At 36.7% G+C, this 17098-nt stretch overlaps 1 protein-coding gene across 23 annotated transcripts in view; it reads left to right on the top strand.

Annotated features, from left to right (window-relative positions):
* The window catches only part of LOC135221710 (rho GTPase-activating protein 21-A-like), a 669873-nt gene that overhangs the window by 277284 nt on the left and 375491 nt on the right, over positions 1-17098 (top strand). For 13 of the 23 annotated variants that reach the window (XM_064259467.1, XM_064259465.1, XM_064259490.1 and 10 more), the window contains exon 1: positions 12227-13420. The exons of 6 other annotated variants lie outside the window; for them this stretch is intronic. In XM_064259467.1, coding sequence (XP_064115537.1) covers positions 13262-13420 — 159 coding nt within the window. In that variant the 5' untranslated portion in view covers positions 12227-13261. Of the gene's footprint in view, positions 1-12226; positions 13421-17098 lie in introns of those variants that run through there. 4 more of the 23 variants (XM_064259471.1, XM_064259470.1, XM_064259482.1 and 1 more) reach the window with 1 other exon arrangement.

The following is a 17098-nucleotide window of genomic DNA, read 5'->3' as shown; positions in this document are numbered from 1 at the left end:
ATATAGCCGAAAACCTTTCAATGTCTCTTTATCTCGTGTGGATAACAGAGGACAAACTGAAGGAGGCGAGGCCCAAAAGAAGCTCTCCTTGAAAAACTGTAGTTGATGTCATCGATTCCAAGTGTGTGCATTCCATCAAGGCCCAACGTGTCCTTTACGTCGCCATGGCACTCAAGCACTGATTTGAAATTTCACCCAGTTTCGTTATGGCAAAGAGGGTTCAGTCTCTCTCTCTCTCTCTCTCTCTCTCTCTCTCGTCTCTCTCTCTCTCTCTCTCTCTCTCTCTCTCTGAATATTTTATATATATATATATATATATAGTATATATATATTTATATATATATATATATATATATATATGATATATATATATATATATATATATATATATATATATATATATATATATATATGCATGCCAACCGTTTTGCATATCCCATACTTTACTCTCCTGGGAGTGTTTCTTACATTTCGTACATTTTCATGAGAATAGTAATTCTCTTTCTAAAGTGTGCGAATAAGCATAAGTCTCTGTCTAACATTTTCATTTTGTTATTATTTCTTAAGCTTCCCGCTTAACACCCCCCTCCCCCCCACTTCCCACCTAACGTCCGTCACTCTCGCACTCTCTTACTAACATCCACGCATCGTAAGGACCCACTTGAATGAATGTCGACTTGCCCTCAGATAGGACGTGAAGGACCCTGGCCATTCGACTAATTATCTCGTTTTCTAACTGATTTGCGACCTAAATAACATGTTGCAGTAAAAAGCATAATGAAGTAAAAGTATAATTTGGACCTGAAAGCGTGGCCACTTGACAACTGACAGTATAATTGTTACTTATTTCAGGGGTGACGGAACCCACTTTCTCCTTGTCCCCTTTGCATCTAAATTCATTCTGATCTTTATTGCTTAGCTAAAAGTTGTCCCTTGTTCCTCAGAACTTGTTTGTGTCGGCCAGAGATAATCCTATTAAATAACTTTTTTTCTCTTTTAGCCTCACAGTACATATCAACAAGAGTAAACCTCTTTTCTTCCTTTTTTTCTTATTGTACGTGTTCTAATATCTCTGAAGTAATACCCATGGAGATTATTATATTTTGTCTGTCGTGTAACCGTCAGATGCCCTATTTTCTTTGATCCCTATGGATATCCCAAAGAATTTTACGCTTATTGTTAGGTTGAGTCTTCTTTGAAGATGTTACGAATTTTTTCACATTCGGGGCTGTCTTTCTGTTGCTCATTCATTAAAAAGGTTTGAAGTATTCATAGCTTAGCTCTTGTGTGGAATCACTATACGTATTTTAATGCAGTCAAGAGTTATGCTACAGCGGTAAATATTTATTTGGAGTCTTGAAGAGAATTGGGCGTTGGAGATTACTGGGATTATGATTTATTTCTCAGCAAGAGGAATTTTGTACTTCCGTTCAGTGATTTTATGTCCTTTTTATATCATCATTCCAATTGCTTCTGCTGGTGTAAGAAGGAGCCTCATTTTTTTCGAAAGTATAAGGAAAAGTATTCCAGAATAAAAAAGCTAATGGTTATTTCGAAACAAGTATTAAAACTTTACGGCACACGCACACACGCACGCACAAATGTGCATGCATGTGCATAGGATACGCGCACTTGAAAGTAGAACAAAGAGACGTTAAAGCAAACCATGAAATAACAGTCGTCTTAAGACTCCTAATCTGATGCTGCCGTAGAAGGGCTCAGAAGCTGGCCATTATTGTCTCGTGTATTGTCGTGTCCCACTTTCCAGTCGTTGACGTTGGTGTCTTAACAAATTCTGCGCGCACGCGCGTTTGTAAGCATAAGTTGCATGAAAAGAAAAAAATACGATCCTACATCTGCTGAGCTAAATTGTCATATGTCGCAAAGCTCTACTAAAGACCTACCAGGAGAGATGAAAATTGTGTGGCTTATGTAACTGAAAAGAAGATGATATGTAAACAGTCTAGATACTTTTAATAAGACTAGAAACACTTGTTGAATACGGTTTTAGGACAGTTGCCTACCGGACATTTGCGTCCGGGACATTTGCGTACCTCCAGTATTATTTTGACGTTACCTTATTTTCTCTCTCTCTCTCTCTCTCTCTCTCTCTCTCTCTCTCTCTCTCTCTCTCTCTCTCTCTCTCTCTCTCTCAATTGCACCTTACCTTCATTCTAAACAAGCTGAAAGGTAGTTACTATAAATAATAATAATAATAACAATCTTTCCTAAAGCAAAAGGGTTGTTACTATGAAGTAAACACAAGAGTTGCTTGGTAAACAAGCTGAAAGATAGTTACCATAAAAAAAACAATTCCAGTTCTCCCCAGCGGTGTGTACCACAAACATCTATTGGAATTAGTTTTTCATACATTATTTCTTATTTAGGAAATCATGGCTAAGTTCCGGAAATCTAACACTGGTGGAAAAATATTTGTAGACGAGGAAAATTACAGCTACCACTATCATAAGAAAAACTCTGATGAAACAAAAACATACTTGACGCGTGTAGTGCGATCTTGTGAAGCAAGAATTCATCCAGTGAACGATGCAGTTACGGCACGCCACAATGAGCATTGTCATGGCTCCTCAGCTACAAAAGTCAGAGTACAAGAAGTTATGTCCCATTTGAAAACTTCTTCTGTGTCAACATATGAACCATCAAGAAGTCTTATCGGAGAAACGATCGCTAAAGAAGATGAGTATTCCATTTCAAAACTGCCATGTTTTTCATCAATGGGAAGAAATATACGTCGATGGAGACATAAGGCACATCATGCAGCCCCAATTCCACGGCAAATAAATAATTTTGATATTCCGGAATCCTACTGTTTTCTCACGACTGGGGAAAAGTTCCTTGCAACCGACAACGGCTTAGAAGATTTAGCAAATTCTCCTAACTGGGCGGCAGATGGCACTTTTAAAGTCAGTCCATCAATATTTTATCAACTATATTGTATCCATACGCAAGAGGATACATTTAGTATTCCCAGAGTTTCTGCCCTCCTCCCGGGAAAGACAAAGGAAAAATATATTCGTCTTTTCACATATTTATTGCAACTTAAACCGCAGCTTAATCCAAAATCTTTATTAACTGACCTTGAGATTAGAGCTCAGAAAGGTTTTATTGAAAAGTTTCCAGAAGCATCAATAAGTTTGTCTTTTTCACTTATCTAAGTCTATTTTTTAAAAAATCGTTGACCTAGGATTCAGACAACGATACAAAGAAGATGAAGCATTCAATTTAAAAATCGGATTTTTTTCTGCATTGTCATTTCTTCTTTTAAGTGATGTCGTTGAAGGTTTCATTGACTTATCTGACGATACTGATTTACCATCAGAATTTATCGCGTATTTTTAGATGACTTATATTGGCCGAGGAAGAGGAAGAATAAGATGGAACCAGTTTTTGCTATACCGTCATGGAATGTTCGAGAAAGAGTTATTAACCAGTTGCCTAGATCTAATAATAGCTTAGAGGGATTGCATAATGCCTTGCAATATTCTTTATCCTGTTAGATTTGTAATATCTTTTATTTAAAACCTAAATAAATAAATTTGCAATTCCAACAAATCTATTTCGTTTAACCCTTTAACATTAGATGTGATTACTACCTTTGCTTTTTATATGTAGGGTAATAATCTTTGAAAAAAGTCTTGGTACGCAAATTTCCAGGTACGCAACTGTCCGGGACGCAAATGTCCAGGTACGCAAATGTCCAGGTACGCAACTGTCCGGGACGCAAATGTCCGGTACGTAACTGTCCGGCCACCGTTGAATACCCTCAGTATTATGGTTTTGTGTGTTTAAAAGAAGAAATCAAGAAAAAGAGAACGACGAGCTGTTCAGAAATTATTGTTTTTCGTCCCCAATAGCTCTCAAGACATACTGATCTTAGACATTTCTTTTGGTATTACTTTTGGCAAAATATTTCGTCATTGGAAGCCAGTTTTGATGCAAACACACGCATATATATATATATATTATATATATATATCATATATATATATATATTATATATATATAATATATATATATATATATATATATATATATCATATCTATATATATATATATATTATATATATTATATATATATATATATATATGTGTGTGTGTGTGTGTGTGTGTGTGTGTGTGTCTGTGTGTGTTATCTAGAGATCTAAATGAATTTATAACATGATTAATGGGGAATTTAACAGGTTTTAGTAAATAGTAAGTGAAACCGATAAAGCATTTTTATCTTTGTACGCAGATTTGGAAGTGTTTAGCTTTCGATTTTTATTTCAAGAGAGAATCGGGTGGAAAGAATAATAAGGAAAAAATATGTAAGAAATGAGAGCTGGTACAGTATGGTTTTTGCCTTTAATTTGTAATGATAATAATAATATATTCAAAATTGTCATCATTCTTATTAGAGTATTTGAGAGAGAGAGAGAGAGAGAGAGAGAGAGAGAGAGAGAGAGAGAGAGTGTGTTACAAGGATTAGGATATCTCAAAGACTTGCTAGCCCATCCGAGGAGACATCGTGTGCTCACTTATCTGTAGGGGCAGGTTTACTGTGCATTCACAGTGTCCTAATGATTTTGTCTAGCTTTCTTTTAAACTCTTCCAGACTCTTATAGAGAGAGAGAGAGAGAGAGAGAGAGAGAGAGAGAGAGAGAGAGAGAGAAGGTGTGGGGGAGAATACATGTTCCTGTGTTTCCACGTACGCATGCATGACCTTTACGAAATCTTTAGTGCACTGACAAACGAAGGTTGCATTCCTGCATTTGATGCATCTGTCATTTGTATTCACCGCACCTGAGTTACATTAACTGAGTGGGACTGAATTGTTGTGTTGTATACACTGCTATTGCTTTCGTTGTCTGCATTACTCTCCTTCTCGTATTATGAAAAACCTTTGATTTGAATCGCATTCGGTGTATGGATTTAAATCTCATTTGCTTCATGGGTTTAAAATATACCCTTGGTTGAATCTGAATGGTACTACTGTACTACTGCATGTCTGAATGGTATATCTGAAGTAACTGGAATTATATTAGCTTCAGGAATGGTATTTTAATTCATTACAAGGATCTAAACTGCCCCGTTCAAAATTGTTCTTTTTCATTTGAACGCTTCACCGATCCGTTCGAATTGTATTCACGTCGGGAATATATACTCCATTCGCCATATGTATTGAACTATTGCATTCACTGGTTGTATTTGATTTTTTGCATTCAGTGGAACTTTTTAAAAGTTTTGTGTTCAATGTATGGCTTTGCATTTTGAGTTACGGTCTATTAAATGTGACGTGTTGTGTTGACGAAGTCCAACTGAATTTTATTTGTTCATCTTATTGTGCTGTTTAAACTTCTGTGGAATGAAAAGTTCCTGAATTATAATGAAGGGATAAAGAAAGCATTAACTTTGACAGGAAACTAAGAAATCTTTTGACTGGAAAAGAACTAGAATGCTTTTTTCCTCTGATTTGGCGATCAAATACATTGCTTTTAAATAAGATCAGTCCACAATCTTGTTATCAAGTTACATTAAACGTAACAATGAGCAAAATTAACTGGAGATAATTTACCAAGAAACGTTCAGGTTTCCCCAAAAGAATTGGATCTGAAAGGACGATATCAAGGGTAATGTTGATCATACGAGAAACTGCCAAATGAAATGAAACTTACTACAACCTATGTGTGTAAGTGTGTGTTGTTGTTGCAGAGAGAGAGAGAGAACGAGAGAGAGCGAGTGGGAGAGAGACATACGGCTTGCAAGTGTTGGGTTATCTTCCAGAGGTTAGCCGCATTTACCACACACTCCTGTGCACTTTTTTTTTTCCTTTTTTTATATAACGTCGAAAGGTAGCTTGCCTCCCCTTTTCCTTCTCTAGACAGCAAGTGTTTTTCTTTTTTTAGAGCATCGTCGTTATCTTTCTTATTCGTATTGTTATTCCTTTTATTCTTGTTTTTATCTCCTGCCAAGTTTTCAAGGACTGTAGTTCAGTACACGCTAACACATATTGTTGCATATTGTCTTTTGGAATTCTCAAGGTTGTCTTCCGTTTTTTATTGCCTTTTCCAAAAGTCAACTTTTTGCTGTACAAATGTACAAAACAACGAACTGGAAGGTCAAAGAATAAAAGTTATGATTATTTTGTTCCATTTGAATGACATCCCACCCCTGCAGTTTTATATCTGCTCAAGATCCTGAAACATACGGCGGATCAATTTTAATTTTGTTTCCTTTAACTCCCTGTTACATCACCAGTACACTACTATTCTACGGGCAAGAAAGAATGATGAGGTTGAAATGGACACGAAATGGAAGTGGGAGTGGAAAGGAGAGAAAAATATCCCATTTCACTCCACTATCTGACAACGAAATTAAAAGATCGTGATGGAGGATACCCTATCGCGTAACATTACTCCGAAAAGGATCTTTCTCTGTCGCCTCGCGTGTTCGTTATTGTTTATTTATTCTCCTCTGCTTGTCTTTGGCTTTGGTTATTCTTTATTCTCTGTTGTCATATAATAGACATTTATTTCTATCTGAGAGAATCATTAGCTAAGAGTAGGGTATCTGAGGGTTTTTTCGTTAAAATGTGGTTAAATTGTAGACAATGACAGTCTGTGTCCGTTTGCTTGTGTATATTTATATTTTAGGGGAACACATTTTCTCAAGATTTTTCTGTTATAAAAGAGATTTGGGAGCGGCCTACCCTTGCACACAATGCATTTTTTCCCGTCAATTTCCTCTCGACGAGAGACAGAATACGGCGTCGACATAACTAAATGACATTAAAAGTAACATGGCGATAACTGCCAGTTTCATTCCTCATGAAATTTTGTTATTTATTCTCTTTGAGATAGTGTTGCTACGCCATATTACATAAGCAAATCTAGTGATGTTAGAGGCATTATTGAGTGACACTACCCACGCTACTTCATACCTCATCGATGCCGTTATGGAGCCCAATTATTTATCCATTTATTTATTTATTTTTGTGCAGTATGACACGCATACTATAAAGTGTTACAAGGACAGCTATGATTTTCTAGGTAGTCGAGGCGTGCGCATTCTACGGGACATTTGGTTAGGGATTGGCAGTCCGCATAGAGTCTATAGACTGGCATCCAATTCAAACTCACCGTAACAGTGGAACGTATTATCCGGTTTCCATGAAGAGAGAGAGAGAGAGAGAGAGCTGTAGATTCTGGCGTATGACATCTTTCCGGAATATATCACACTTGAATTCAGGTTCCCAAAAGCATTCCATTAATAAATTCTTTAAAAAAAAAAAAAAAAAAAAAAAAAAAAAAAAAAAAAAAAAAAAAAAAAAAAAAAAGACTTATCTACGTTGAATACAACAAAGGCAGTTGCTTTACTGAATGAGAAAGGGAGACGCTAGTTATAAAGTAAAAATAGTAAAGAAGAACGAAATGTAAAGAGAGTGGAGGGCAGACCCACTTGTCCTAATGGCAAAGGATCTGCGTGTATAATCTTAATTTCATGCTCTGTTTGCTTGCATTCACTTATATAATTATACTTTTGCCATATTACGTCTCCTTTCCAAATGGCGTTGCATTCGACTATTTTTATTTCTTACATTTAATTTTAGTAGAAATTTAAACAGAATAGTATGAATTTCCTTTTAAGGTCAACAGGAAATTGCTGCTGAAGTGAGTCGATCGATGAAAAACTGGGGGAAATATTTGAACCAGAGGGAATAGACATCCACTGCAACAGAGCTCCCCATTTTCGAACCTGTTGAAACGTGTAATGGTTTGTTTTGAACTGCTCTATAACTCTTGTGTTGGTCACGGTGAAGTGGCGGCGTCTACACAGAATCAAAGCGGGAGACTGCAGTTTCTATTATGGAGATTATAAGTTGTACCCTCTGTAGTTTTCCCAGTGTGATTGTTTTACTTTTTGTGGTTGGTTGTACGTTTATTGTTACGATGCACTTGGAATTTTTTTTGTCTTTTGTATTTGTCAGTTATGACAATGTACTGAATTCATTTTCGTTTCCTTGCAGTTGGTATTATTTTTACATTGATGATAATCAAAATGGATCTTATTTTACGTTTATGTTCGTTAGCTGTTTATATTATAACATTAGTTACACAAATGTATGTGCATGAGTGGGTACTGTCGTATTTAATCAATCCATAATTCTTGAGTAATTTATAGCAATTATATATATAAACAAATCCTCACATGTGGTTCATAACAGAAGAATCATAAGAATTTATTTATGTAAAGGCCGTGTTCAGAGGACTCTTCATTGAGAGTGAATTTTGGACGAAATCAGCATCTCCTAGTTTTATTTAGTTCCAAATGCCTGCAGAATCTTTTCACTAAAGAAATGATTGAATCGTCACTTTTACCAGAGAAACATGATGAAGACAGAGAATACAAAAGAGTCCCGGTTATGATGTAATAAGAAATTAATTATGATGGGAATGAGGTCAATGATTGCTACCGTAACCAATCTCCATTTTCTACAAATATTGGACTATGCTCTCTCTCCACCGGCAAACAACACTACATAGCTACACTTCATTTGCCATTCTGCAGATTTCCTTTGATCTTTAGAAGACCTCAATGATCTGTATCTCGTGTCGTGAAGAAGCACTCTGTGAAGTATATATCGCTTTGCACGTGTCTATATTGGGCTGCACCTGGAATTCCCTTGACGACGGGAATTGATTCAGGGAGTCATGAGACCTTCAGATTTTCGTTTCTGTGAGTTACTCTCATTTACGTATATACGGGTAAAAGTCGGCTTAATTTCGTGATTGGGTTCCATCTGAACATATACTGTAGAGAAGCAAATTTGTAGGTTATATTAACCATCTATTTCAAGTCACGATAAACATCCAAACCATTTCTTTGCTCTGGTTTACGGGAGAATCAAGCGTCGATGTATCATCAAGTCTGTCACCAAAGATAATAACTTTTCTAAGAGAAGGGAAATTGTCTCGATGGGCAACAAAATATGAGGGAAATGCTCATACTGAAATTTGATGCGATTTCTCATCTTGACTTCTTCCGATTTTCCCCGCAAGATTATTAGTAGATATGGTGTTGTGATCTATACAACTAGCTTGGTTTTCATTTGCAGGCATAGAGTGGCGAAAATGAGACAGATAAAGCTTTACGCAAACCATGTCAAATATACGGCTCACGCGTCGAGTGACGCTATTTATTCATTAATTGATCTGTTTCCTTATATAGCATTAACTATGAGCGCATCGTCATACTATTTTTTTTCACCTTGCACACGTACCATGATAGATATGATTACTATTTTGGGGAACTGTCAAGGTGGTCACTATGCCATGTTGTTTTATTTTCGCTTAAACGTTGATATACAGTAGTAAGAGAGACTAACAATTTTCATCTTTTTAGAGTTCCTGTTTATTAAATGTTGAAGGGTTTGGCTTTTCTGTATGTGCGTTTTTTTTTTTTCATCTTCCGACCAGATTCCGAATCAATTGGTACAGCGAGATATTTAGGTGACACGGTTCCCCGTTTGACAGAACTGTTTTGCTTATAAAAACTTTCAGATGGTTTACCAAATGATTTACTTTCGTCAACGAATGATGGGGAACAGGAGGCTGGACCCCTTTCGGCAAATCTTGTCGGCTAGGGGGTTAGATAGGAAATCGAACTGGGTGTCGAATGTTTGTGGATACTAAATGAGATGCGACGAGAAAAGAAAGTCAAGTGATCTGCAATAGGATGACCAAGCAGGTCAATTCTTGTGTAAACTGCATCTTGGAGCTGGTTTTGAATAAGGAACAGCACTTTGACTATGAGCGGGGAAGGATCGGAGCGAGAACTGAAGGAAGTGCGTATATATACTTGCATTAGACACGAAAACTCGCATTGTGTCAATCACAGCCAAGCGATTTATTACTCGTAGTGATGATATTAAGGTTGTCCTGTTGAAAGTTGCACCGAGGCATAATTGGACGGTCGTTTCCCCCCTACTCGATTGCCCGTCTCCTACTGTAATGACCTTTCGAGGGCTTCATCTCTTAGTCTTGTGTACGCTACATAATCTGCTTCCGGTGAGGGAGGGCTTCGCCTTTTCCTGTGGCTGCTACGATACTGAAAGTGATATGCTTTCTGCTTGTGTGGTTTGAATTTGAAGGCTGTACAAAGATGGTATTCGAGTCTTTTTTTTTTCTTTGTGAATTTTCTATTGAGACCATTATAATGGCCCCTTTCGTTTCATTAATCAACGGTCCATGTGTATGTGTGTATATATATATATATATAATTATATATATTATATTATATATATATTATATATTATATATATACATGGACCGTTGATTAAGAAAACGAAAGGGGAACCATTATAATCGTCCCAATAGAATATATATATATATATTATATATATATATATATATATATATATATATTCAGCATTAATTATTTGGTAATAATAATAGCTTACCTTTAATTCTAGTAGGTTTTCAGGATTTTCATGATAAAGGTTACCTTTTTCTTTGACATAATCATCTTCCAGTAAGATGTAAATACTCTGTTCAGTTTCGTTAAACAGACATCTAGGTGTATTCTTCCCATTAGGCTTTTCCAGAGGCGTCCTCTGCCTTGTTTATGCTTGTTTACGTTCACCCTTATACCAGGCGTCCGTATATCCTGTTGTTTGTTTGTTCATATATTCATTAGATGTTTACTTCTTCGAATGTCAGCTGCGTTTCCATTCTGATTTTTGTTTATTAATTTTCTTGTTTACGTATTATATTTGTTTACTTGTTTACAGTGTGCTTTCGTGCTTATCTGTTAGTTTATTCCCTTGTTTAAATATGCTTGTTAGTTTCTTTGTTTGTTTACTTCTTACTCTTATATTTTTTCACTTGTTTCATGTCGTATTGTCTCTTCTATGTCCTTACTTAATTGTTTATGTTCATCTGTTTATTCTTCCATATGAGTATAGTAATCACGTCATTTGTTTAACGCAATGCGGGTAAAGAGAACCTCCTACTGGGTTACAGACAGGTCTGTCCTCCTTACATCGTGAGCTATTTATTCACGATGTAAGAATGAAGACAGACAGAACAGTTGACATCACAGCATCTCCGGTTGCCGGCTTTAGTGCAATGAGAATAATATATATTGTTAATAAAAGTTTTCCAAAAGCGTCAGTTTTTGTTAATTTTCGATAAATAATTCTGTTGTTTGTGAAACAGGGGAATACTTTAGTGTTCTATAGCTTAGATATCTTTTGAATCATCAAAATAAACCACTACCGCTACCACGATTATTATTATTATTATTATTATTATTATTATTATTATTATTATTATTATTATTATTATTATTATTATTATTATTTGTTGCAGCGCTTACAAATATTGTCTAATATAATATTTGTGCTTTTTTTATTTCATGCCGAAATATTTTTACGAAGCTCTGCGTTATTGTAATAGCAATAAAAACTTGGTCCCTTAAAGCATCAGTATTCCATGGTTAATTTGTCTTAAATAATTTCCACGTCACGTGTGCTATAAAAAAGATATCAAGCCGTTATTACTCTTCGAAACAAGACATCAGTGCAATTTTGGAAAGGTAAATTGCGTTTTCTTTTTTATGTATTGCTAATTGGAGATGAAGATGGGGTTGACTTTTTTAATTTCAGGTCTCTGGGAAAACCAGCCCACGCAGCTTTCGTCTTTTTTCTTTGTTCAATAATTTTTTATGTTAACGGAATTCCTCACGCTCGGTCAATTTTCCTCAATAGGAGCAGTCATGTTATTCTCGTGTAATGCGAAATATCTCGAAATTTGTGACATTATTAAGCAGTATTGGATGGTTTAATATCATTTTGTATATGACTGTTATTTGGTACATATCAGAATTAAAAAACGTTTGTTTGTAACGTAAATTTTGAAGGGAAATCCTACCGTGATGCTAAATTACTTGTTGGAAACTCGAGATGCTTCTAGCGATGCTGCATAACGCTTTTCAAATGTTTCTTTTTGACCGCTTTGGGGTTTACATTTTAAACGTTATTCATTGCCAAAGTATAAGACGAATAAAGATAAACAATTAAATAAGCATTGTTTTATTTAAAGACAACTGCATGCGCAGTAGAAGGTTAACAAATAAGATGTATTGGTAACTCGACCGTGGCCAGGAGAGGTGAACGAGGGAGCGAACGGCCAGCCCAGCTGCCTGCCTGCCTGGGGAGGATGGCTTGATTAGTTGTCAGTAGTGTGTGTAGGGAGGTGGTAGCTATAGAAGTTTCTGGTGACACGTGTTCTCCACATGACCCAAGTTTTAAATACCGTTTTTATTACTGTTGTCGAAGAAACACCATATCAGTGCATACAAATAGTGATGCAATAACAGTGTGCTGTTATCTTTTACCCCTGCCTTGCGATAGCTAGGCGATCAAAATTATTTTTATAAATAATACGTGATGAAGAAAAGTATAATTCTGCACCATGTGATATTTTTTTAATGTATGAGGACATTTTAAGAGACTAAAGGATAACCCGATGCTATGGATGTGAACGTTTTTAATGTATTGCCCAACTTTAGAACGAATTCAAGAAATAAGAAGAAAGTGGATTAGGACGTGGGAATTAGTTTTCGAAGTATCGCTAGAATTGCCTTTGTTCAGCTTACGAGCATAAAAGGTAGTCTGAATGGACTTACTGTGGCATTCAACATCGGCTTGATCGATAGAAGCAGGACGAGGCCGATAAATCTTGTGACCTTTACATTTCCCAGAACAGAGACGTGCATTCGTGAGAAAAAAGGAAGACCGTCGTATAAAGTTCGCGCGCATTTCTATTTGAATTAAGTGGACTGGTTACTGTTACTGGGGTAGGCTAGGCATATTACGGTAATTTTTCGTTTTAGCCTAGTGTAGCCTATTACTCGTCTCTTCCATTTGATGCCATTGTCACCATTTCCGTTGTACTGATGCCATTCCCCCAGTCGTGTCAACGCTTCCATTATGCAAATTGGGCTCCAGGGTGTCAAAAATTCGGTATTATCGATTTCACGTGAAATGGTTTAGACCTATTGTGTTAACGATGTGAACTGTTATGGCGTTTATTTCCTGTATGTCGTGAAGGGCCAAGCAGTTTCGTGTACTGGAAATGTTGCCTTGTTTAGGCTTATATGCCTGTGTTTCAATGCGACGTCATTCAAAGGAATTACACTCTTGGATTGCCTTATAGAATTTGCGATGGAGTATATTGGTTGAGCAGCTTTCCTCCCAACTATGAAGGACAAAAGTTTTGAAGGAGAATGTGTTGGGGTTGTGACAGGTGGAGGTGGTAGTGTTAAGGGAGAAACGTCGGACACCAACACCACCTCCACTCCAGTTTCCACCGATGTCAATGGGAATCCTCCTACACATCCTCAGGATCTGCAGCTACAGGTCGGTTTTTGGATAACACATGTAGGCCTATGTGGGAACGAGACTAGTTTCTCGAGTTGGCTTATTCTACTGGTTGTAACTAGGCTATGTATCATAAATTCTATTGTAACTGTATTCTGGAGTAATACGAAGGGAAAACCAAATTCTTGAGTCGTGCAATATCAAATTAACTGCTTCACCATACACGCAAGTTTCATTCTTTGAAGTAGGTTTTGCAGCATATTTTCATCTAGGATATTCGAATTTGGTATAAACCACGACGAAAGCAGTTGGTGGTTAATTGATCTTAGATAAGATCAATTAGCCTAACCTCCACAGGTCAGTAGACTTAAGTCAATTATAACAAAAGATTCGCGTTTTCTTTGCTGTAGTAGATTTCAACATTTTTCAACTAGTTTTGTATTAAAGAACATCAAAGGGAGCTACAATTTACATGCAACTTCTAAAATGGAAAATACATCTGGGCTACTACTTGTTTGTTACAAAATCCGAGAACGGACAGAACCATTCAGGATACCAGTGAACAGTAGTTAGAATTCTGTTTAGAAACATCGTATGAAATTGAGTCAACACGCCCAAGACCAAGCACACCCTCCTGGAGAGAGAGAGAGAGAGAGAGAGAGAGAGAGAGAGAGAGAGAGAGAGAGAGAGAGAGAGAGAGAGAGGTGGATGTGCCAGCGGATCGGATGATCAAAGTTACCCAAAACAGACATCGACGGATCATTTTACGTTGTGGGTTTGCTTTCATCCGACTTAGTGTAGGCTTAACTGATTGTGGATGGTAGAACCTGTATGCTATGCCCTTGAGTATGGACATAAGCTCATAGTTTTATTCATACAAATATCGTAACTTACGTGGCGTGTACCATTTATGTATCTCAGATAGATTTTCATCAGTACTTCGTTATATGCTAATGGGTTTCGTTCAGAAATACTTTTAGCTTAAAATAAGGTAAAAAAAAATGGAAATATGCTAAAGTTTACCAATGGAGCAATCTAGACAAACATTGGTACTGATGAGAGTAATTTTTATTTGCAACCTAGATGACAAGTATATAGCTAAAATGAATAGATTGACAATCCCTCAAATAACTGAACTTGATACGGTCGGAGGAAAGAAGAATGTTTTGTTCTTAACAGTAACACCGAAAGTGAACTTGTTTGGCTTGCATAAAAATTGTACTGCATGCAGCCTTGTATGCTTTTTTATCGAAACAAACAAATAATCTTTTGGTAGATCTATATTACTATTCCGCGGCGGCCTAGACTTTGGCAGTTGCGGGTTTTCTATGCAGTTTTACCTCCTGAACAAGAATTTTAAGTAATAGGGCTATTTATTTGGACGACTGTAATTAACCCCCAGGGGCTCGTACCAAACACGGCGAAATACATTTGACGCCCCAATTCCTGGTGGTTTTCGTATTCGCGGGGACGAATGATGCGGAATGCTTATATTAGAAATACCAATCTTTTTAACGGGCATGTAATTTGTTTCAAAGATAGTTAGATAGTTAGATATTACCATGCAACATAACCTTAAATATTCGTGTTGATGTTTGTATAGAAGTACCGTAATATATCGCCTATGTTAAAATGCACACGCGGATCTTAAGTCGGCTTACTTATGAACTGTCCGTCAATTCGTGTGTATCGGTCAGTGTTCGATTGAGTTTAATTGATGAATGTCATATTATTCAACTGGAGATCTCTTTGGCTAAGAGGATTATGACGTAACAAGCTTCAGTTTGTCAAGCTACATTAATGGCAACCAGCCGCTTTTAAGGTTGCGGGTGTCTCAGATCGTGTAGTCATTTTTTTATATGGACTTTTGTTAAGTATATGAATAGATAAAGTGTAATATTTATATATATATATATATATATATATATAAAGAAACAAAGTAAATCATATAGGATTGCAAGGCCAAATTTTGCACGCAAAGCGAAACAATCAAATTTGATTCAAAGGTACTTCCGTAATCAAACTGTTCAGGCCATTGCTAAGAGCAGTGCCTCTGGTTTTTTCTCCAAAGTTGCTTTTGCATAAAGTTTTTTTTTTTTTTTTTTATTCCATATATGGGTGTTAATGGTTGACCTTTTTTTGCCTCCTGTCACAGTGCTGCATCAGGTATTTGTTCCCGTCGGTGACGTGGGAACGCTACCCTTTTTTGGATGGATACTTCAAGAAGGTTACTTTAATTTTTTTTTTTTTTTTTTGTACCCCCCAAACCATGCTGTAAAGACTTTATTTATCTTTGTCGATTGTATTTCTCTTTGGGCTTTTGTTGATTACATTGATGAAATGCAGCGAATATTTTTCAAATGTCAGCTGGATTGTTTGTGTTTTCTCCATATATTACATTGTTGTTGTTCGCGTTTCTCCATATATTACATTGTTGGAGTTTGATTTGCAAAATATCTCGTTACTGCCTCTTAGAGTCTAAAGCTAGTAACTTTTACAGCGATATCGCAGTGTATCTCATCCCTGCTCACCGAGCCGAAATACAATAAAGGTTTTCTTCATTGTATCTTCAGTAATGTGTTATATAATGAGGCATTCTTTAACGCGTTAAGGTGTTAATCTGTATTTGTAGACTTCCTGTAAAAGCCACTCGCTCTTCAGTCGAAGTCTCATCCCCGCATGTCTATTTTTAGTCGTGAATACTAGCTTGGCCTATAAGGTTTCCAAACTAGGCTTTGTATGTTTAGGCTTATGACGACACCTCACGACTTTTCATTCAGTGGAAAAGGCTTGCAAGTAAAATTGTTATTCATTTTAAAGGTCGTATGCCGGACATAATAATAATAGTAATAATAATTGTTGTTGTTTACGAACATACAACGAAAATACAGTACATATAAGTAACCGCAGTTATGGTGGTAATAAGATAATCTTGCATAATTTCAGAGGGGTGATATGACATGTGTGTTAAACTTGCATAATTCCATAGCGATGTCCAATTGAAAAGCATCAAGTCAGGCTTGATAAAACCGAAGCGAGATTGTGCCGTAATGAGTTGATGAGCTCCACCGGATGTAGCTGACTCGTTAATAAATCCGAAACCAATAATTATTTTCTCCTCGGTGGCATGTGCAGGGAGAGTAGTGGCAATAAGACATCCGGTGTGAGATGGAACCGGAGAAATGATTTGGTGGGCTCCAGCGAAGTTGCGCTCTCTCCCACACGCCTGCACTTTCCGTGGTTTCCTTACTCCACGAGAGAGCATTGCCGTCGACCGCAGATAACTTTCTATGCTCCCGCTTCTTTGATTTGCTGTGTGGAAATTGCGTCCACGTAAAAGGGTTTCGGTTGCAACGGCATTTTCTGGCTGTCTTGTGGCGATTTAGAGGGGTTGAGGCAGCTTTCGTATAGTGTGGATTATGGTCGTCTATATTGGCAAGACCGTCGGATTTTACAGTATCAAGATTCTAGTGATAGCTTTTATTTTCTTGTTAGCCTCTGTGCTATCATTAGACTTTGGCCTTATCAAATCCTTTATACGTGTGTGTGTGTGTTATATATTATATATATATATATATATATATATATATTATATATATATATATATATATATGTGTGTGTGTGTGTGTGTGTTGTGTGTATGTATGTATGCTGTTTGCGTGTCATTTCTGTCTGGGTCTGCTAAGTGGAATGTTTTTTGTCATGTCAGTTGAAGTA

This window comes from Macrobrachium nipponense, chromosome 3 (genome assembly GCF_015104395.2).
Source record: "Macrobrachium nipponense isolate FS-2020 chromosome 3, ASM1510439v2, whole genome shotgun sequence".
Taxonomy (NCBI): domain Eukaryota; kingdom Metazoa; phylum Arthropoda; class Malacostraca; order Decapoda; family Palaemonidae; genus Macrobrachium; species Macrobrachium nipponense.
Note: the sequence above shows the minus strand (reverse complement) of the source record. Positions and strands in the feature narration are given on the sequence as shown.